Consider the following 23,357-nt stretch of genomic DNA (forward strand, 5'->3'; position numbering starts at 1 on the left):
ATTAAACGTGTGTATACACAGAAGAATTAAATGCGCTACTAATCAATGTTTAATCACCATGTTAAATCAAAAGACAACTCAGTTGCAATATTGTGCATTTTCCAAGAATTCATCGTTGTCCGGATACTTTTTTGACTTTCATAACAAGCATGTATACATAAATTCTCAGAAAAACAACTGTACTAAAACGAAATGATGATTTTTTTTCGCTCATTCCAAAGTGTTGCTATAAAATATTATTATCGTGGAAAACGAAATTATGTTACTATTTTACAAATCTATGTTTTTCGCATTACAATTCTAAATTAACCATTGTTCGGATACTTTTTTGAGTAACTGTATATAATTTGATATTGTTGTTCAAATATTTTGCTCACGTCTGGTCTACATTTTTTTCGCAGGATTCCTGATCGTTAAACGGAAGGATGATATTTTGCTTTGTTTTGGAAAAAAGTAATGGGTGCTTTAATCAATGCATATAAGAAAAAATAGTCAAATACTTTCTAAAAACAATTGCGACTTCATCAAAACTCTAAGAATTGTTGATTCGGAGCACGAAAGCAATATTATCCTTCAAAGCGTAAGTGGTTTTGGGATTATGGGAAACAGTTTCTCAGTTTATCTATTTTAGCTCAAAAAACATCCAATCCGCAATCTTTATTTCAAAATTTCATTATTTCAAGTATTTTGACACAATGTTTCTTAACAGATATCAAAAACTCTATTTTTAGAATTGAATCTATTTTTTTCAAATCCGAAATTCACCACTTTTCCTTCATTCTTTGTTGAATAGAAAACTTTGCATTGTAACCGCCACCACCATGTGGTCAGTAGGGAAAATGTCGGCATCAAAAAAGCACACATCTTTTGATCCTCCAAGTTCAGCCAGCTCGGACAGGTAAAGTACAAAAAGAAAAAGAGTTCTTTTCGGTCCCATTTCATCTCACAGTGGATGGCAGTTGGCTCCAGACGGCAGCTTGAGGTTTCAACTGAGTTTCGTAGAGTTTGTTTGGTGCGTAACTCGAGTGTGAAACGTGACTGGGTGTCAGATACTGTGCAGATACCATAGGGAAAAGTGGAAACAGTTCCTCTTATGGTCTCCGCATCTCGCTTGTACCTTTCTCACGCGCAGATTGATTCTGTAGTCGCCAGTCGTCACCTGTATTCGGTCTGGTCGTGTGATTATTTGTCGTTCGGCTTCCTGGTTGGGTTATCGGATCCGCGTGTGAAGTGCTCGAGACAGGTGCATTGCGGTTAAGAAAATTTACGACTTGTTTGCTATTGGGAGCGTATTCGCTGCGTTTTGTCGGGAGGAAATTACTCGGTCGAGTGAAGTTTTATGAACGGTGTCGGAGGGTTTTCAGTAACGGTGGCCATTGCATCGAGGAAAGGGCTTGTGTGGCCAAAGTAGCGAAACTATGCCGTCGTTTGGAGCTAAGGATCACACGTAATGATTCCACTTTTCAATGTGTTTTACTTTTAATTCAGCTGTCGTGAATTTTCCTGAGTTCTTTCGGGAACAGCAACAAATCATTAAAGAGAATCATGGAAAGTTGTAAAAGCTCCGGGAGACGTGGATGGGGAATTCCTTTCCAGACGTCCTTGCGTTGATTTTTACAGTTATTTTGTGTTCCGTTCCCGTCTGAAAGCAGTGGAGTGTGTTTGAGTGTGTGCGTGCAGGTGAAGCATGGAGGCGTGTGGATGCGTAGATTTTACGTTGGATTATTCCATATGGTGTGAACATATGAGGACTTTTCCCAGAGCATTCCCTGATTTTCCTCTGTTAGATTGCACTAAACCATTTGCTGCTTGACCAAGGTAACGTATTTATTCATGAGATGTAGAGTGCAAGCGCCGGTCGCCGGGTCCGCAAGTCTTTGAACTCGCGACTGAGTCAGTTTTTCACGATGAATTGTGTTTTCTGCATGCAAATATGCCTCGACGTTTTACACATTACAGAACTGTTTGTTGCTAGAAGTCACTTTCGCCTCAACTCTATTTTTAGCGCCCCAGAAGTCATGAACTTCCCTCAGAATTTTCCGACGTCTCGCAGAAGTGGTGGCGATCTCACATCTTTTGAAGAAATAACCCAATAAAAGATGCTCACCAAGTATGTCCGTTTTACGGTCACACTTAATTGTGGCATTTACTTTTCTTGATGTAGTTGATTTTGTGTGTACTAGAGTGAATCAGTTTTCAGGCGAACGCCACGTTTTTTTCACCGAACTTCAATGCCGGAGTTAAAAATACATTCCATGTGCTTGTTTTATTTATGAGCGAGAATTTTCCCATTAGCATGGCATTGCGCTGCAAGCAGAGGAAACACAATCGATAAGAAGTTATCTACGTAACCGCTAGAAGTATGATGGCTGCTGTGATGTGATATTACTCGCCGGATCATTGTCGCCCATCAGCTTTCTTCGCTTACCGGTTTCTTGCATAAATTCTCTCAATATCCGGACGATGGTGTTGCTATTTTCCCTCATTTAGCCTTTCGTGCAAGACATCTTTCTTGAACGCGTGGCGATGACGCTGCCAGTGTAGGACGGCCCGTGGCCTATTTTCACGTCCACATGAAGCAGAAAATTGCGAAATACATGTTTACAGATATTTGGATCTAATAGTGTGGAAGATGATGACGGTGCTCACATGATAAGTTCGATAAAAAACATTTGAACCACTCTCTCTGGCAACATAATTGGTCGTTGCAGATTGATACTAAACAAACTTTGAGGAAGGCAGCGTCAATAATTTGTCGGAAATCAGTTTATCGAAAACATGAATGAATTTAAGTCGTTGTAAACAAAGGACCGAAGTCATAGTTAATGGCGAGGTTCAGCTAAAATAAAAGTATTTTATTGTATCCGTTTGAATTCTTCTACCATTGATATTTCTTGCTTGTTCTTTGCATTAATCATCATCATCAACGGCGCAACAACTGGTATCCGGTCTAGGCCTGCCTTAATAAGGAACTGCAGACATCCCGGTTTTGTGCGGAGGTCCACCAATTCGATATCCATAAAAGCTGTCTGGCGTCCTGACCTACGCCATCGCTCCATTTTAGGCAGAGTCTGCCTCGTCTTCTTTTTCTACCATAGAAATTGCCCTTATAGACTTTCCAGGTGGAATCATCCTCATCCATATGGATTAAGTGATCCGCCCACCGTAACCTATTGAGCCGGATTTTTTCCACAACCTGAAGGTTATGGTATCGCTCATAGATTTCGTCATTGTGTATGCTACGGAATCGTCCATCCTCATGTTGGAGGCCAAAGATTCTTCGGAGGATTCTCCTCTTTCGAACGCGGCCAAGAGTTCGCAATTTTTCTTGCTAAGAACCCAAGTTTCCGAGGAATACATGAGGACTGGCAAGATCATAGTCTTGTACAGTAAGAGCTTTGACCCTATGGTGAGACGTTTCAAGCGGAACAGTCTTTGTAAGCTGAAATAGGCTCTGTTGGCTGACAACAACCGTGCGCGGATTTCATCATCGTAGCTGTTATCGCTTGTGATTTTCGACCCTAGATAGGAGACATTGTCAACGGTCTCAAAGTTGTATTCTCCTATCCTTATTCTTCCTGTTTAACCAGTGCGGTTTGATGTTGTTGGTTGCATATGGTGGCAACGTCAGCACCGAAGACGAACCAACCAACAACATCAATAAAGAAATAATGTTTGATATTTTGAAACATAAAATACTTCATTTTTTATTAAAAGTTTTTTTAAATTACAAAAACAAAGTAAATTAACAACAAGTCGGGACACCGGAAGCTTGACGCTTCAGGTATAAAAGGTTTTGTGTTTCCCTATGTGAGGAGCATGACGTAGTTCTCCATTGGCTTATAGCATTGACCCGAGATATTGAAATCGCTCAGTTCTGGGCGGGTTACTGCCATTGCCAGAACCAAGCGATTTAAATATCTCGAGTCAATATTAGTCAATGGAGAACTGCGTAATGAAATTGTTTCACGCATTAACGCAACCTGGATGAAGTGGCATTCCCCAATTGGTGTTCTTTGTGATCGACGTATCAGCGCACGTTCCAAATCTAAAATTTACTGCAATGTCGTCCATTTGCCACGCTTTATAGTTCTGAGTGTTTGCCGATTATAAAGGACAATGAACGGCATCTTGCGGTAATGGGGACGATGATATTGCATTGCACTGGTGGCTTGACACGTTTTGATCATATCTGAAATGAGAATATCCGCGATCGATATGGGTTTGCACCGACCGCGGAAAAACTGCGATAGAGGTGTTTTCGATGGTGTGGTCACGTAATTCATGCTAACGGGAATTCAATAACCAGTATTGGTCAGAACATCGAAGTCAATGGTAAGCAACGAAAAAGCCGGCCAAAACAATGGTGGCTTGATACACTGGATGGAAATTTAAAGGTCTCGCGATTGCATCCTGATCAGGCATCTGATAAAATAAAATGACAAAAACGATCACGACGAGCCGACCCCGCTTGTGAACTGAAGGCTGAGGAAAAAGAAAAAGATGTGAGGAGCGACGAGTGCACGACACCTCCGTGTCACATAGTTAAAAATTCCATTGCTCTCTATTTTCTAGAAAGCAATTTAAATAAATCATTTGATGGAAACCCCTGTATTGATAATAGTCAGCCTCATACGCTTCACACTCTGAGTTTAATAATATTAGCAAATGCCAAGGATTTAACCAACATCAAATATAAACAAGTCGGGAAACCGGAAGCTTGACGCTTCAGGTATAAAAGGTTTTGTGCTTCCCTATGTGAGGAGCATAACGTAGTTTTCCATTGGCTTATAGCATTGTCCCGAGATATTGAAATCGCTCAGTTCTGGGCAGGTTACTGCCATAGCCAGAACAGAGCGATTTAAATATCTCGAAGGGCAGGTTACTGCCATTGCCAGAACTCAGTGATTTAAATATCTCGAGTCAATGCTATCAGCCAATGGAGAACTGCGTAATGAAATTGTTTCACGCATTAATACAACCTGGATGAAGTGGCGTTCCACAACTGGTGTCCTTTGTGATCGACGTATCAACGAACATCTCAAATCTAAAATTTACCGCAATGTCGACCGTCCAGTCGCTCTCTATGGTTCTGAGTGTTGGCCGACCATAAAAGACAATGAACGGCGTCTTGCGGTAATGGGGACGAAGATGTTGCATTGCACTGGTGGCGTGACACGTTTTGATTACGTCTGAAGTGAGAATATCCCCCATCGATATGGGTTTGCATCGATTGTGGAAAAACTGCAAGAGAGGCGTTTTCGATGGTGTGGTCACGTAACTCACGCTAACGAGAACTCAACAACTAGTGGTCAGAACATCGAAAGCAATGGGAAGCAACCAAAAAGCCGGCCAAAACAATGGTGGCTTGATACGCTGAATGGGGATTTAAAAGTCTCGCGATTACATCTTGATCAAGCATTTGATAAAATAAAATGACGAAAAAGATCACCACGAGGCGACCCCGCTTGTGAACTGAAGGCCGAAGAAAAAGAAAAAGATGTGAGGAGCGACGAGTGCACGACAGCTCCGTGTAATATAGTTAAAAATTCCATTGCCCTCTATTTTCTAGAAAGCAATTTAAATAAATCTTTTGATGGAAAGCCCTGTGTTGATAATGGTCAATTTCATGCGCTTCACGCTCTCAATTTAATATTATTAGCAAATGGCAACAATTTAACCAACATCAAATATAAAAAAGGGCTAGGGAGAATTAAATTCTTCTTGAATGGAATTTTAATATTTCACTCGAATTTCAATTATTCTCATTAATTATGACGTCAGCATCTTATTTGTATGGCTTAGGATGCTGTTAATTAGCACGAAATTGATAAGTTTGAACTGCTATAACTTTCCCACTAATAGTTGGATTTTCATGACATGTGTATGCACGAGGCTGTCCTCTATGTCGGTGCAAAATTTAGTACACTTAGGATGAACTTAAGGGGAGTTTTTGAGTCTATTTCTAAAAGTTGATAATATACTATTAGTAAATCTTTTGAGCAGATACCGGAATGGGACATCTCTCGAAGATTAGATTTCACATAAGTGTTTTACACAGTCTTAAAAAGGGCTGCAGATAAATAGATTCTTCATAAATGTGACTTTAATATTTTACGTATTTCACGTCACTCTCTCACTTCAAGTGCGTACATTTTTACTCCTTACTCACGCACTTTGCAATTTATGCCAAAACTAATGTCAGTTTCGGAAAGTACAAATCGAGACCTTTCATTTGATACCCTACAAAACTATATCCGGTGAAAAAATCTTTGAATTCCCCCTTTGCATGTATAGGGAGCCCCCCTTTAAACTCCACCTAAATTTATGCCACTCGCTGTATACGTAGGATTTCATAGCTCCCATCTGTCCACGAAATTTCGTTCGGATCGGTTTAGCCGTTTTGGAGACCGTGTGACAGACGGACAGAAATCGTTAAAAAGGAGTCATTTTTATCTTCGTAGGCCATTTCAAAGCAAAAAAAAGTATTCAACATAAAACAAAAGTACAATAATATAATTCAATATAGAAAAGTTCGATTGCATCGATTGCACCAATTTTTTTGTCGTTTCTGAGTCGATTTTCAGCCACTCTTCCTTCAGAATCTCCTTCATTTGGTTAAACATTAGTCAAATGGCGGTTTCTTAGCCTTTTTTCCAAATACTCCATACATGCTCAATTGAGTTGAGATCGGGGTTTTAGGCTGGTGTTTAAATGACATTTGGGCAATTGTAAAGAAGCCAAAGCTTTGTGTTGTGAGCTGCATGCTTTGGGTCATTATCCTGATAAAATATATAGCTTCGTTCGATTCCGGGTTTCATGACACTGACACTCAAATTTCCTTTTAAAATGTTAATACAGTATCGGTAGTCCATAGTCCCTTTGATTGGCACTATATTTTCCACCCCCGACGCCGCCATACACCTCTAACCCATCAAACCACCTCCGCTATGCTTCAGAGTGGAAACTATATTTCGATATTCCAACTCAGTGTTTGGCTTTTTGTACACAATAACTCTTCCATCGCATCCAAAGAGGTTGTATTTGCTTTTGTCTGTAAAAAAAATAAAATCAAACCAAAACTCTGCGGCCTGTTTACGTATTCTCGAGCAAATTGAAGCCTTTCCTTGCGGTTCTTTTTCGATATATGTGGCTTTTTTCGATCTGACCGGGCTTCATAGCTATTTGAAAACAGGTAATTTCTGATGGTTTGGGATGTAATCTCTATGTCAAAATGTTTCTTGGTAGTTTTTGTCAATTTTGCGGAATTCTTCTTCGGTCTCTTAGTTTAATTTCCCTTACCAGCCAACGTTCTGCAGTCTCAGTCAATTTTCTACTGAATTTCGTTCTTTAAACTTTTTAATTATAAAATGCACAGTTGTTCTGGGTATATTCACTATTTCCGATATTTTGATCTCATACAGGCCGCGTTTATAATGACTGATAATTACATTTTTCACTTCTACGGACAACTGTTGTCCTTTGCGAACCATTTCGCACAAAATCAAACTGGGAATAATGCATTTAAAAAACTCAATATCTCTTGCCTTCAAAATGTGTAATTATACCTAACGGTGCTTTGTGTTTTTACTTTCCTTTGTGCCGAAAATTCCAAACATATCGCAGCTACTTTAAAACATACATCTGACAGGAAAACCATTTTCTTAATCAGCTGTTTTCCATTGTGTGTTCCATTTTTCAATGTTTCACGGATATGTCAGTCAAATGCATGGAGTGAATTTTTCTGACCAGTTCAACTGACATTGAAAAGCTCCTAATCGGCTATCAGAAAAAAATTATGAAAAACTCAATTTTTGATTTGTTTAAAAATTTGAGGCTCTAACAAAAGCCTTACAATTACAATAGCTCTCGAAATACGTATATACAAATTATAAAAATATATTGTAGTAGGAGAAGCTACATAGTTTTATTTTTATTTGAAATCCTGGCTCATATCCTAAACAAATATGTCTGGTCGGTTGGCCGAATAATTTTTCATTCGATCGCCGAACGCCTGAGCAGTCAAAACTGAAGACAAACTGCATCCCATCCACATTACGGCTGTCGGTCAAATGCGGACTCTTCAGGCGTAACTGACACGCCGAACTGAACGTGGATGGTGGGTTAAAGGAGGTATTTTTATGAACACTCTTATTTACTTTTCAAATATTGTGGCAAATTATTTCAAATTCATGGGTTGCGCATATTTATTTACGTTTGATTTTGAAACGATAAATATATTATTGCAATTGCTCGTAAAGAAAGAATAGTTTTCTCGAAGGGAAAAAAGTGATTTTACACAAACGTTCACCTAAAGATGCCGATTTTTATGGAGATCCTTGCTTTTATAAAGTCTTTAATCTTAAAACCGGCTCAACTCGTATTGTCGCTTACCAATTATTATAGAGATATTCGTTCAATATTCAGCTCAACCTTGATAAGGTTTGTTCAAGTGCCAAGCTTTTTACTTTTTCTATTAAGAAATTATGTTAATTTATCCAATAGAACGGGCATTTCTCGATTGCCTATTTATGCTTATAGGAATGTGTATTTTGAATTAATTATTTATGAATTTTGAGGTTTTCCCCACCATAACATTTCATTGTAGAAATTGGTGTTCTATAAGATCTCCTTTTTTTGTACGTATCTGAACGTGTGTAAGCAACTAATTATGCAAAATATTGTGCACATTATTTGATAGTCAAATGAGTGTCGCAGCTTTCCAATGGAAGGATTTAATTTCTCAAACTCAAATTGGTCACTCAGTATTGAGATGAATATTGTTTTCATTTCGGTGAATCTATGTATTTTGAGTGTTAGCAGCCTACATTGCCTTTAATATGCAGGAGAGTGAACTCTCAGTGCTTTATACATGAAAGGTTTTGTAGGTACTTTCTGTGGAAAATAAGTTTACTACAAACAACAACACATCAAACTCGGTGTGTTATTTGGTTGTCTAAATTTTACGCGCTTACTTTTGGATTATATCGATTTTGGGATTTTGGACAATGACAATATTAAGGGAAAAAATCCTACCTCCCCTCTCTACACATATTTTATTTTGTGACGATTTTCGCGTTCGCCAATTTAAGAATCTTAAAAGTATGAATTGAGGTATCCCATCGTTTTCCTGGCTCCCCCAAATTCCCCCAATCAACTTCCTTTTCAGTCTGCGTTTGGGAATTCTACCGACATTGATACGCTTCGCATCGCCAGTCCATTGCAACTTATATCATTTGAATTTTGAGTTGAGTTTTAGACTCGTGCTGTCTGTCTATTATATTGCGGGCCATTCTGCGTCCAAAATTGCAGATTTATTTTTCTAGGGCTTGCATTCACGTCACTGTATTACCTCCTTTTTGCAACCTTATAATTCTATATACACCAAATTTATTTTTTCTGGTTACATTTTTTGGCTTCAAAGACTAAAGAACTGAGATAAATGTATAATGGAAATTGGTATACGCCGTTTGACTTAGTAAGTTGGACTTTAGTGTCATCTTTACTTAGATTCATTCGCATGTATAACATTAAATGTTCAGTTTGCCATAGTCAATTGGGATGTTTCTGCAGGGTATTTAAGTTAAAAATGTCGAGCCCCTATCTTTATTTAAACCCACTTCTTAGATTCTGACTACAATATTTTTTTTACATAAGGTACTGCCTGTGCCACCTAAATTGTGTTACTGGTGCTATGGTCCTGAATCCACCAGGAGACCATCTCCTCATTCAAGACTTGAGTCTGATTGAATGTTCCGAGTCACTTCCTTTAAATTTTGACCTAGGACTCGTTGTACATTTTCATTTGACCTATTTGGATAGCTTTTGGCGAGATTCGAAAATAATAACAATAATTCTATATGATACATTCCAATCTATACCAGGGAAAATGTAGTTAAAGTCAATGAAAACCTTTTCCAGATCAATTTGTTGGGATTTCTACTACTTTCCCAGTATTAGTTTTATCATCATCAACGGCGTATCAAAAGGTGGCCCGGCTAGGCTAGTCTTAATAAAGGACTCCAAGCATCTCGGTTTCAGCGCCAGGGTAAAGACTTAGCAGTTGACAAACGTCCTTGTCAACTCCCCCTATTCTCGTCTATCTTCAACATATCCATCAACGAACGTTTCAAATCTAACATTTACCGCATTGTCTTCCCCCTGTAGCTCTTTGCGGTTCTGTTTGTACGTCGACTATCAAAGGCAATGAATGTTGCCTTGAAATGGAGAAAAAGATGTTGCGTTGGACTAGTGGCATAACACGTCTTGATCATATCCTAAATGAGGACAATCGCGTTCAATATGAGGTTGTATCGCGGAAGCTGCCTGAGAGGGGCGTTTTCGATAATATGGAAATATGATTCGCGCTAAGATTGGTCTGAGTATCAAGATTGATGGAAATGACCAAAAGGCCGACCAGAATAACGATGGCTTGATCTGGTATATGATGATTTAAGAGGCACTCAACTCTTATCCTGATCAGGCCTATGATCGAGGCAAATAGCGCAATTAAATGAGACGAGTTGCACCGATTGTGGAGAAATTGCTAGAGAGGCGTCTTCGATTGTATGGTCACGTAATTCGAGCTAACGAGAATTCACTTGCCAAGATTGGTCTGAATATCAAAATCGATGGTAAGCGACCAAAAGGCGGCCAAAACAACGGTGGCTGGATGCGCTGGATGGTAATTTAAAAACCACGCGGCTGCATCCCAATCGAGCCTTTGATAGAACGAAATGGCACAACCGATCACGACGAGTCGACACCACTTATGAACAGGATAAAGGCTAAAGAAAAAGTGGAAGTTGACCCCACTTTAAAAATTAATAAACAGACAAACGATATCGATATTCTATCCTTTCATGTAAATAGCAAGATTGTGATGACCAGTCAGACTGAAAATTTTGGTTTTCTCCTCCTTCTTAATTTAATTTTGCCACAATTTTATAGGATATACACAATAATAAGATGCCTTCTTAATTAACACAGTAAATTTTATCCCGTTTCTTAAATATGACTATGATATTTTTTTGTCACTCGGGAACTTGCTATCCAATATTTGCACGGAATGTCGAAACATTACATTAAGGATCCTCGTCGGTCATTAAATACACATTCACATCCACTTTTTGTATTTTTCTGAAATATGCCTTTGTAAAACTTTATCGGGCTTTAGATGCCTATTTCGCGCTCAAATGACTTTACTTGAATTACTTTTTTACAATCCGCTTCAAAATCGATTGTTACGTTTGTTAACTATCCGCCGGCAAATAAAATGTTTGCTAATGTGACGTCAAGCAGTTTTTAATGAAGGTGGAAGGTTTGCCTAATAATTAACATGTTTCCAAAAATGGAAGATTACCTTAGAAGATATTTTTCCTTTTTATTGGCTACAAGTATTTGGTAATATGTACAAATACGTATTTGAGGTACCAACTGTCCCAGATAAAACGCTGAAGCAGAGGACAGTTGGTCCCCGAAATTCGTATTTGTATATATTACCAAATACTTTTAGCCAATCAAAAGGCAAAGTACCTTCTAAGGTAATCTTCCATTTTTGGAAACATGTTATTTATTAGGCAAACCTTCCACCTTCATTAAAAACTATGCAAGTTACCCATTATAGAATAATTCTAGGCAAATCCTTAAAAAAATATTGATTCCCATTAAAATGGACCCTTCCTAGAAATATATTCCTATTCACTCCTTGTTTATTGTCATTATTTTCTAGTATCTCTTCAAATATTTTAACAAAACAATCATTCTTGGCTCTGAAATTTATATTCGACTTGTCTCGCTTTGATCACGCGATTTGACTATAAAATGGAACCTGCGGAACAGAGAATTTCACATTTAACTTTTATGATAAATAAAAATGGCGTCGGGATTGTGTGATACTGTTACTATCTTTTTCAATGGAAATGTAAATATCTAATCTTGTTTTCATGTCTTCGCCTGAAACCGGATTCAAGACTGTTCTATTTTCTTGACAAGAATATGTTTCGTATTATAATGCGCAGTTTAGAGTTGGGAATATCTTATATTGGTTGGCATTTTACGATAAAGATTTACATAGACATGTTAATCACAAAATATGAGCAATATCGTAAATATTGGTTTGCGGCAACCATTATTATCACTAATAAAATAAGTAGAACATCTATACTTTAGTATAAATTTGGATAAGTAGCACAGCAGCGAGTAAGCATTGCTTAAGTTAATGTTATTGTTCAAGGTAAAGTTCGAACATCAGTTTTGTAGATTGAGTTGGGAAATTATAGCCAGAACCAGTTCTCTGGGGCGACCAAGATTTGACTAGACAGTCTATTTCATCCAGACTGAAATTAAAGTTTTCAAATGTTTTCTTGCCTCTTTATGCTATTTACATACCCTAAGAAACATGACAAGAATATTTATTAAATTGGGCAACAAACAAAGTACGATTCAGTGCCAAGTTGTTTTCACGCCTAATTCCAAAAAAAAACACAAAAAATTTAAAATTTTTTGAAAGTGGACTTTTTGTTGATCACTGCAGTTGTAGTTGACACGTAGCTTTTCCATTCTAGGTGAATGATCTATTGCGAAATAATGAAACGGAGATCGTTTTCCTTCAAGATAAAAATTGATATCTTAGATTGTGTATAGACATATCTTAGTCGGCTGAAGTGTGCATCTTCAGTGAAAGTAATTACTTATTCTATTGAAGTATTTTATATTTCTTTAAATTTTTTCCTTTTGAAATCGGAACTAACGATCGAGTGAGAGATCAGTTGCAGTTCTCTTCTCCAATAAATTACACTGGCGATACCTTTCTACGTGCTAATTAGTCCTTATAGGTCTATGGGATCTAGTATACGCGAAGATGAGCACCTGTACGGTGAAACTACTGAGGGAATGATTTGTGAATAACTGGGGTCCCGGAGGGTGGCTATTAGAAGCCTTGTCTCACTCTACCTCAACCATGCTAGGAAATGCAACCTGACAGCTATGTTCGATTGGACACAACCACAGTACCCAAGTCCAACAGAAACGGTTCTATGCAAGCATAAAAGGATTACCAGGTGTGGCTCGCGGTACCCTCAGACTTAATTTCTTATTGTAGAGTGATGTCATTGCTCGGCGATTAGCATTAAGCTGTGCTTCGATTGAGATCAGTGCGGCATAGGGTAGTTCCAATTTGAAATGAGTTGCGGGTATTTCGCAAACAAAAGTTTGCATGGAAAACCCATTAAGTCCAGAAATAAACAGCATAACAATTTGCTTGCTTGATATTTATGTATGTTCACTGACGTTGCCAGTTCTTGTTGATTGATTATTTTCATTATGCTCACCCACTTCTGAATCCCATGTATAATAGACTGGATGAGTTGTCTTAAGCATGTCTTTTAATCTGTATATTTATAGCTTGAATCTGCATCCATACTGCTCATAGATTTCTTCATTATGTAGTCTTCCTTCTGTATGGGGCTAAACATTTTTCGGAGGAATCCTCTCGATCGCAGCTAAAAGCAATTTTGCCAGTCTAAAATCTATTCTCACAGTAGTACATTAGGGCTGGCAAGACAATTGTTTTCATCATCAACGGCGCAACAACCGGTGGCCGGTCTAGGCCTGTCTTAATAAGGAACTCCAGGCATCCCGGTTTTGCGCCGAGGTCCACCAATTCGATAACCCTAAAAGCTGTCTGGCGTCCTGACCTATGTTATCGCTCCATCTCAGGCAGGGTCTGACAATTGTTTTGGACAATAAAATCGTTGGCGCAACAACTCACATTGAATCAGGGCCTTGAAGTATATAATACGATCTTTAATTTGTGAGCTTGTGGGCAACCATGCTCAGATTTCTTAATTATATCTGTTGTGATTCGACGCTGGATAGGGAAAATTTCAGGAGATTTCAAGAATGTTACCCCCTGTCTCTATTGATTATTGCTTTGGATGCTGTTGCTTTTTATTTTTAGAACTGGTATCTTGCTCCTATCCATATACAGATTTACTACACCTGCACGGCTCATGTCCTTTCAATTATATCGATATCATCAGCCTGGACTAGCAGCTGGGTCGGTTTGAAAAGAATAACTCTTTTGGCGTCCACCTCAGCATCGCGGGCAATTTTTCTAAAAAAGAAAGATTTCTAGGGTTCCTTCTGCTTTTATCTAACTGCATATTGGGGTCATTCTCACTAGTTTTGCCGGTATTCCGGAATCTCTCATGGCGTGAAAGGGTATTCTATTTGGCGTCCATATTCCGACAGGTTTTCCATTGACTGCTGCAGAGAGAAAAGTCTTTTCGGTGTGGACCAAATTGGGCTATTAAACCTGGCAAGAAAGCCGAGATATTTCATGGTATTCAGCGACGTGATGCTGCCTTGAGAGATATCTGCTTTCTTATAGTATAGATAATGCCGCGCCCCAAATTATCACGTGTTCACTCGCTATCCTAAACGTCCAGCATAAGTGGATCAACTGCTTGGTGTCATTTTCCGTTTTTATATTCAACCAGTTCGGTTGTAATTCCTTCAGCTTTCGGCGATAAATTGCACGAGCATTTTCCTCCATGTTTGGTGGCGGTATCTTTCTGGATAAAGGCCACACTTGTATCCTGGCGGATCTCGCAAAGGACCAATAATGTCGAGGAAAATGGTATGGAAATGCTCCTTTTTTACGTGCTTGTTGACCTTACACTTCTGGATGGCGGAAGTAAACTGGCTGATGAAGTTTAGTTGTGAAGTTAGCGAGGAGGCGCTCTGCCGGGCTTTTATTTAAGTGCGAAAGTGAGGAGCTTGTGGTTGTGAACACGGTGAACGGCTGGTCCTCAAAAGGAAAGCGGAGGTATTTAATGCAGAGGTACGCAGCGAGTAGCTCACGATCGTAGGCGCTGTAATTCCGTTGAGCTAGGTTAAGTTGTTTAGAAATGAAGTTTAACGGTTGCCAGATTTGTTTCATCCATTGGTGAAGCGCGACTCGCCTGTTTTATTTTAATTTAAATATATATGTGGTCACCATTTTAGCGTTTAATTGGAAATACATCCAACTTTAGCGTTTAATTGAAAATACGTCCGCCCTCGCCGGCTGTCGGAACTAGAAGAAAGAATAAATGCGCGCGCCGGCTTCGTGTCAGGTCGCCAGCTGTGTCGGTGGCAGTTCAGTGCGTCTGTTGGAGGTGACCTCTCCGTCGGCAATGCAGTCGCTGGTTCTTACCCCCGATGTGCCGCCACAAAGGCTCATTTCACACATATACGGTTCCATTCGGTTCAGTTAATTTTCGGTCGCAACGGAAAACGACCTAAAACGAATGAAGCCCTTCCTATTCGGCAAACCGCAAATTTTAGCCAAATAAAACCGGACAACTTTTAACAACTTATGCTTAAATTGTACTCGCTGTGAGGTCAAAACCGAAACTGAACCGTGCGTTTGTGACAGCCTTGATTCCTTTTTGTCTCCCGCAGAAGAATTCGAACCATATTGAAACCTAATAAAGTTTATTCGTGTCGTGGAAGTGTTCGATGCTATACGGTTTCAATTAGGTACCGAATGGAAATTGAAAGATCCTGTCACACTTGTTGGCAGCGAACAAAACAGAATCAAAAACGAACGGAATGGAGTGGAACCTTGTGCTCATGAAACGAGCCTAACACTCATATGTAGATTATATCCTTCAGATGCTTGTGAAGTCAATAGTTCGTTTTTCATCTCCGATTTTTGCTCTTGTGGATGTTATAGCAGACTCATTCCTCCTATAAAGTTTTAGTGTTTACTTTGGTGGTGCATCAGAGCATCATGTAAATCTGATGGTCAGCTTATATGTTCTGATATCCATCGAGGCATTCGGTTAGTACTCGGCTAATTTGGTTGGTCATGGTCCCCATGATCCCCATGAAACAGGCACAATCACTGTCAGCGGCAGTGATCTGCCCAGATCTGAGCGATTTAAATACCTCGGGTCAACGCTATCAGCCAATGGAGAGCTGCGTTATGAAATTGCTTCACGCATTAACGCAACCTGGATGAAGTGGCGTTCCACAACTGGTGTCCTTTGTGATCGACGTATCAACGAACGTCTCAAATCTAAAATTTACCGCAATGTTGTCCGTCCAGTCGCTCTCTATGGTTCTGAGTGTTGGCCGACCATAAAAGACAATGAACGGCGTCTTGCGGTAATGGAGACGAAGATGCTACGTTGGACTAGTGGCGTCACACGTTTAGATCACATCCGAAATGAGGATATCCGCGATCGTTATGGGGTTGCACCGATCGTGGAAAAGTTGCGAGAGAGGCGTCTTCGATGGTATGGTCACGCAATTCGTGCAAACGAGAATTCACTTGCAAAGATTGGTCTGAACATCGAAGTCGATGGTAAACGACCAAACGGCAGACCTAAGCAACGGTGGCTTGATACGCTGGATGGGGATTTGAAAGCCTCGAGATTGCACCCAGATCAGGCATTCGATAGAGCCAAATGGCGAAACCGATCACGACGAGCCGACCCCGCTTGTGAACGGGACAAAGGCTGAAGAAAAAGAAGATGGTCCCATCTTGAAAGACCCTGATTGTTTGTAGATTTCTTCCACGCAAACTACCAATTCTTGTGACATTACCAGTGGGGTTCGCAGTTCTTTGCCATTGGTAAAATTCATTCACTATTCTCAACTAGTTACCTTTTAGTCTATGCATATGTCGTTAGACATTGATTTAGAAACCAAAATTATTCAAAATATCCACTACAAGGAACTTGCAAGAAAATGCTTTTTTAAGTATCTTTCTGGTATTTGATATAAAAGCCTAAAAGAAATAGAGATGAACATCAGGAACCAATCAAAATGCAGAAATTTTTCAAAGCACGTGCTTCACTTCTACTAGGTCATTGGATCTAAAATTCCATGAAAAACATCTAGACTCAAACAAAAGGAACAATTATTTTCGGATACTGATACAGTGTCACGATTTACTTATTTATACGTGGCTAGCTCACGTGAAATACTATAAAAACTAACTTGCGATTATTCATAATTTCATATTGTAAACAATGATTAATTGCGCTTGCTTATGAGTTGAGTTCAAAACAAACACAGGATTGCGGTTTCAGAATGATAACATTCAACCCTCTTATCTTACCTGCCGATGTATAGTAAAATTTCTATCTTAATTTCGCACTGCTTATTTCCTAATTGGTTGATTAAGAATAGAACTTTGAAATTCTTCTTCTCATAGATTGTCCTTAGGATCAAAAATCCTCTTCAATGAAGAATTCGCTGTTATATTTCGACTTTTATAGATAAGGCTGGTATAGTGCTTTATAGATTATATACGCAATTTTGATGCCCTCTCTAATACGCCAACGGTGCGACAGTTGAGTTCAATGTCAGTTTTTTGATATCGTGCCATGGGTTTGAATCCTAGTTGCGTCATGGATGTTTATATTTAGTTTTATACTTTTCCCGCTGGCGTATGCTTATCATTTTTACAGAATGAAATGTGATGATAAGGAAATTGAACCACCGTCATATTGAAATAGAGGGAATAGCAATAAGAAGAGACTGAGTGGATGCTCTATTCCCCAAAATAGAGCGATTTTTAAGACAATACACCAAAGCTGTCTATGAACTTCTTAATTCCACGTATTTTTTATGTTTGACATTTTTAAGGTTTTGTGTAAAACAAAACCTTATGAAAATTGCTTTACTGTCTGTCTGTCCGTCACACGCATTTTTCTCGGAGACGGTTACAGCGATTGACACCAAATTTGGTAGAAAGGTGGGAACTGTGAACGCTCACGCATACAGTGAGTTACACCCCTTTACGTCGAATTTAAGTGGGGGAGAGTCCACATACATGCAAAAGGGGGTGTAAATTTTTTTTCATCAAATATAGTCATGTGGGGTATCAAATTAAAGGTCTCGGTTAGTGCTTTTCGAAGCCGGTCTTAGTTTTGACATTTCTTGGCAAGGTGGGGAGTGCGCGGGGTTGAAAGTGATCATTTCTTTAAGGGGGCCGTTCTCAGAAACTACCAAACCGAAAAATCTGAAAAAAATCAGGAAGCTGCCACTATATGGTGCCTGGGCTCCGAAATACCGTGCATACTGATATCTATTCAAATAAAGTTAATAATAGTATATTACTATAATTTTTAGTAATTGGCTGCAAAACCCCCTTAATTACATCCTAGCACCACGAAATTGCAGTGATGTAGGCTATAATATAGAGCATGATCTTACCAAGTTTGGTGGAAATCGCACTATTACTAAGTTATAATACGTCAAAGCTGTTGCTTCTTTGCAAATTCAAGGCTATGAATGTCAATATAATAAGCAAAACTTTCGTACCTGAAGCGTCCAGCTTCCGTTTTCCCGACTTGTTTGTGATATGCTGACGAATTGCACAAGATTGATTCTAAAGATATTGGGATTGAATAATTGTTTCATCAATAATGAAATACTAATGAAACCACGCTATGTGCTTCACATATACAAGAACTGACCACATATCCCATCTGTTATTTTCAGTTTAGTGTGTAATTCATGAAGACACAGTAATTTAGAGACTATTTCGATAGGAATGCATACCTGCTTACATCATTTATGGCAAGTTGCTATCTAAGAAGATAGCGCTAAACACTGGTTGAGTAACGAGCTAAGATACGCCCTAATCAATAATGTACTTTTCAACTTTCTCCACTAATGTACATATACCCCAGCAAATATCTCTTGCTCAGAGAACAAAAGATATACCCGAACTTGACCATAACTAAGCAGGATTTATCAACTAATATGGATAATATCGTTCAAGTGTACCAACAATTGCTTGGTGTCGACTGTGTTCTTAAGAAGTCACCGATCGATTATTTGGTACTATCTATATTGAAGCGGGCGAGTGTACATTGAAGTGATTCTGAATTTAGTGTTTGTTGTAAATTGTTTGAAACATCTGCGGTTGAATGAATAGGATTATATTAGTGAGAAATATTACGTGAAGGATGAGTATTGATTGCAAAACTAGCGAACTGCTGCACATGTTAGTTGTAATTTATATTTTTAGCAAGCACGTTTTCAATTATTGCTACAAAAAGGAAGTATATATGTGATGTGGCAATCTGTGAATATTTTGTGTAAATTGAGAAGCGGGATGTAATAGTACGGTGAAATGTTTTCATTCGTTGTTTCCTTGAAGAGAGTTTTGCATTTCAAACATTATTCCAACATGTGAACAAAATCAGATGTGATAAGGATTTTTGAAATTTTCATACAACATTTTGCTGTTAGGGCGAAATGAAATTTTAAACCTAAAAGATCAGAATTCGAATATCTAGGCCATGGTTCTTAAAAGCAAAAAAGGTCCTGTTTACTAAACAATACATATTACATTTTAACCAGAGCGCAAACTAGATAAGCGTTGATTGCTTGACCGTTTTGAATTAACCTGAAGGGAACCACTTTGAAATTGCGTTAAGCGCGCAATAATATCTTTAGTGGGATCAAGTCTGCTTTCCTTGCTGGTTCTAGTGATTCTTCTCATTCCAGTATGCCATGATGATTTTTCAAGTTGCATTGAGTTTCTGGATGTGATTTTTCGACAAATCACATGGTACTTTCGATAATATATGAATACTCGTTGTTTGAGAAGTAATTGTACTTCACGCACCAGTATCTACAAGATAACTGCGTCAGCTGAGAAGGTCATAAATTGTTAGGCGCCGTGTCGCTGCATTTTGGGTGGCCGTCGCCTAAACCCCCCGCGGACCTAGTTTTTTGAGGTAGGCGCGAATTTACACGGGAGCGTACATCTGATAGCTTTTACGCCGAATCTGCGATAGTACCAACAAATGCTTCGGTCCGTAGGTTGTCCTGACGACCTACTACCTGATCGCCCTTTTCGAGCAGTAGATCGGGAGCGAGCCCGTGACTTGCCGCATGAGCGCTGAGCGTCCAGCGTCGCCCTCATCTCCGCCATGCTGGCCACAAGAGCAGCCATATCGCGCTTCAGCTCGCCAACTTCGTCTGAAGTCTGCTGAACAGCGGCTATCGTTGGACGCGCGTGCACCTCATACACCGTATGGGCCGCAGCTGCCAGCGCCTCCAAAAAACTGGAGACGCACGCGAGGACCCCCTGGGTGCCCTCCGGAAGTCGTCGGAGCCAGAGCGACTCCAACAGATCGTCGTCGATCTTGCTCCCACCCAATTGCCTCATTTCGCGAAGCAATTGGCTGGGAGTTCGATCGCCCAACGTGAAAACCTGCCAGCAAGTGATCCAGCTTAGGTGACTCACTTACCGACAGGCACTTGATCAACTTCGTTTTCAATACGGTGTAGGAGCCCGACTTTCCAATGTCGACCACCAGGAGGATGGACTCCTCGTCCAGGCCCACAATTGCATAATTAAATTTAGTCGCGTTCGCTGTGATTTCGGACATCTAGAATTGCGCCTCCAGATGAACGAAACACAGCTCCGGATTCCTACGCCTAAAGGGAGGGACGTGTACAGCGAGAGCGGTCACCTGAGGGCCCGATGGGCCTGTCGCTTCTTTGTCGTCTAGCGACATGACAAAGCTAATTTCACGCTCTGAGTTGAGCCGAGGACGCGGCTGTAACGAATTTCAAAAGACCCTACTATGACGACGGCAGACCACACCTCCAAATGCTCGTACGACAGAGAAAAGAGGAAACCTCCGACGCACCCCGGAATGGACGCTTGAAGCGCAGGCCAAAATAAAAATTCGCCAAAAGAGTGGAACTCCAACGATGAATTTCCAAAAGAGTATAGATGCCGTCTCTTGCGGCGATTTTATGATGATTATTAAGGTTACCAAAACGAATAAAGACTTTACCTATTTAACAATAATATTTGTTAATAATGATGAGGTGCATGTTGTTGAATTTACGTGTGGATCGCCGGTTGCTGCCCCGTAGGCTGCGGCTGCACTTGAGGTTGTTGTAAATTAACTCGGGTTTGATTGGGCTGAGATGGCTGCTGCTGCTGTAGAGGCGGCTTTTGCTGAAGCTGTTGATTCACCAACGCTGGCCTCTGCACTGCATTGTCGATGATTTGTTGTTGATTATGGTGATGCGATTTCGGACGCTGCGTATTTTGGACGTTCTGTTGTTGCGGAGCTGATATCACTTGGTGTTGAACGGCTTGTACTGCATGCGGTAACACCGATCGCTGTTGATGTTGCTCCTGCTGTACAAGATGTTGCGTCTGGTTCGAGTGTTGGATCACATATTGCTGTTGCGCTTGAATTTGTTGCTAATGTTGTTGGCTTTTTTCCAATCGATCGGGCGAGTTCTTCGGGGTCACCAATTTAAATGTCTCGAGTAGTCTTTGTATTTAATCAGGTACAAATATAATACAAAACATAGCTTTCCACATTTTGACACATCACTTTTAATAATTTACAATAAACTTAAAAGGAACATCATTTTGACAAAATTAAAGGACCTGCTTGGTTGCGAGTTTGAAACTTTTAATTCGATTGTTGAATTATACCTTAAAGGAATGAGACAAGTTTTTGAGTCAAGAAAACATTCCCCACCATGAACGGTTGTGAACTAACTGTGGAAAAATTCAATTAATTTTTTACAATTTTTCTAGTCAAATACCGAGGCCTACTCCGCCACGGAGAACACCGGGGGTGGCATCTGTCAGTCGAAATAAATTTCAAATGTTGTTAATCCTGCCGCGCCACACTTATTTACCAGCAAATTTTTTCACAATCACTGGTGTGCTTAGTCGGCACATCCCTTTTAGCCAACAAGCTATTTTGAGGTTTATTAAATCCCAGGCATTTTCTACTGAGTTGGCACCTGGTAGCTGAGATGGTGAATTCATTTCTATGATTTTATTTCCTTTTTTCCATTGCTAACAAGATCCCCGATATTTGTTATCATTCATTGTTTTCGCATTGCACGCTCTTCAGCAAGCAAGGTTTGTGGAGTAACCATCATGTGGTTACTATGTGCTGCTTCCAAAATTTTGATAAAGTAAATCATTTTTCCTAAGGCTCTTTCCTAATGCTAAAAGACAAATCTTCGCGGAATGTTTTCACTGATTTTGTATTAAATCACAAGTTTGACAAAAGTTGTTTGATAACACAAAGAAAATTTGGGAAGACTTAACATCTTTGGCTTTGCCAGTATGAGTTTCATCATAACTAGAGGATTTATTTTCCTACAAAAGTGGATTTTTTCATTGCTGTATACAATTAGTTGGTATTGTTAAATTCCATTAATTGTGATGATCTCATTGAAAAGGAATCAAGATGAGAAGTTATACCATTCAAACTAACCACACTTAAAGTGGATTAAACAGATTTTTATGCTGCCATTGGCGAGTGAATTGTTAGGTGTATTGAGTACATGCTACAATGGCTATGTAAACCCAAATAGCCTAAACTATGTTCATGGTTTCTTTTAAGTTTCACAATTCGCCGGAGAAGATTATTCACTATAAAACTTTCCTTATGTAGATGTTTGGATATTCTATTGGAGCTTGGCTATAAATTCAGTTGAAAAGTTTAGGAAAATGTAGGAAACATACAGTTCAGGTGCCCTACAGTAACACTAAATCGAGCGCTAGGATCTAGTCGCTCAACAAGCCTACACAGAGCCACAGACAAAGGTTGGCCCCCTAATAACGGCTAAAAAATGCTTGGCATTTGATAGTTCGAAGCGATAAGTATAGTGAAATCATCAAGGTTGAATTCTTCTTGAAATACGACTAAAAATCAGTTACTGATAATACATACGTACATATTTGTTGTGAACATGCAAATGGCAAGGAAATGTCAACGACACGTACATATTGAAAATGAGTGTTCCATTCTAGTTTTTTTAATATCGCGCGTATCACATATTAGTGCCCCTTATCAGGGCCCAGTTGTGCGTAAAATGAGAAAAAAAAAACCTTTAAGATAATTTTTTGATTAAACATGATGTTAAAAGAACCCAGCGGCTTTCGATAATGCTACCCAAGACATAGTAATAGAATTTTTCGTGATTCATGAAAAAATATTGTCCCCAGCGTTATGTTATGAATTTATGAATCCTAACGCTCTTATCACTGAATGTTTTTTAGATAATAATATTTCAAAACTGTACTGCGCAAAACCATTATCTGGGCATTATCTTTTGCTATTAATTAGGATGACCTATTTACACCTTGATCTGGAAATTTAATGAAAAAGTAACTTTGCGCTTATCAGGCAAAATTCTGTCGACTCCCAGCAAAATCTTATAATCCAGACAATATTTAAACTTACACGAAATCAGACATGATGTTTATATATACATATACTTTCTAGTTTGTATTATTAGTGTCACATATTTAATAGGTAGTATTTTCACAAGAGCCTATCACTAAATGAACC

General features: G+C 39.3%; 1 protein-coding gene across 4 annotated transcripts in view; it reads left to right on the top strand.

Moving 5' to 3' along the window:
• Positions 1–829: 829 nt before the first annotated feature.
• Positions 830–23,357, top strand: part of LOC119648767 (uridine-cytidine kinase-like 1) — a 42,821-nt gene continuing 20,293 nt past the window's right edge. Inside the window, exon 1 of one of the 4 annotated variants that reach the window (XM_038050599.1) lies at positions 830–898. In XM_038050599.1, the coding sequence (XP_037906527.1) occupies positions 840–898 (59 nt within the window). In that variant the 5' untranslated portion in view covers positions 830–839. The other 3 variants (XM_038050613.1, XM_038050622.1, XM_038050608.1) reach the window with 3 other exon arrangements.

This window comes from Hermetia illucens, chromosome 1 (genome assembly GCF_905115235.1).
Source record: "Hermetia illucens chromosome 1, iHerIll2.2.curated.20191125, whole genome shotgun sequence".
Classification (NCBI taxonomy): Eukaryota; Metazoa; Arthropoda; class Insecta; order Diptera; family Stratiomyidae; genus Hermetia; species Hermetia illucens.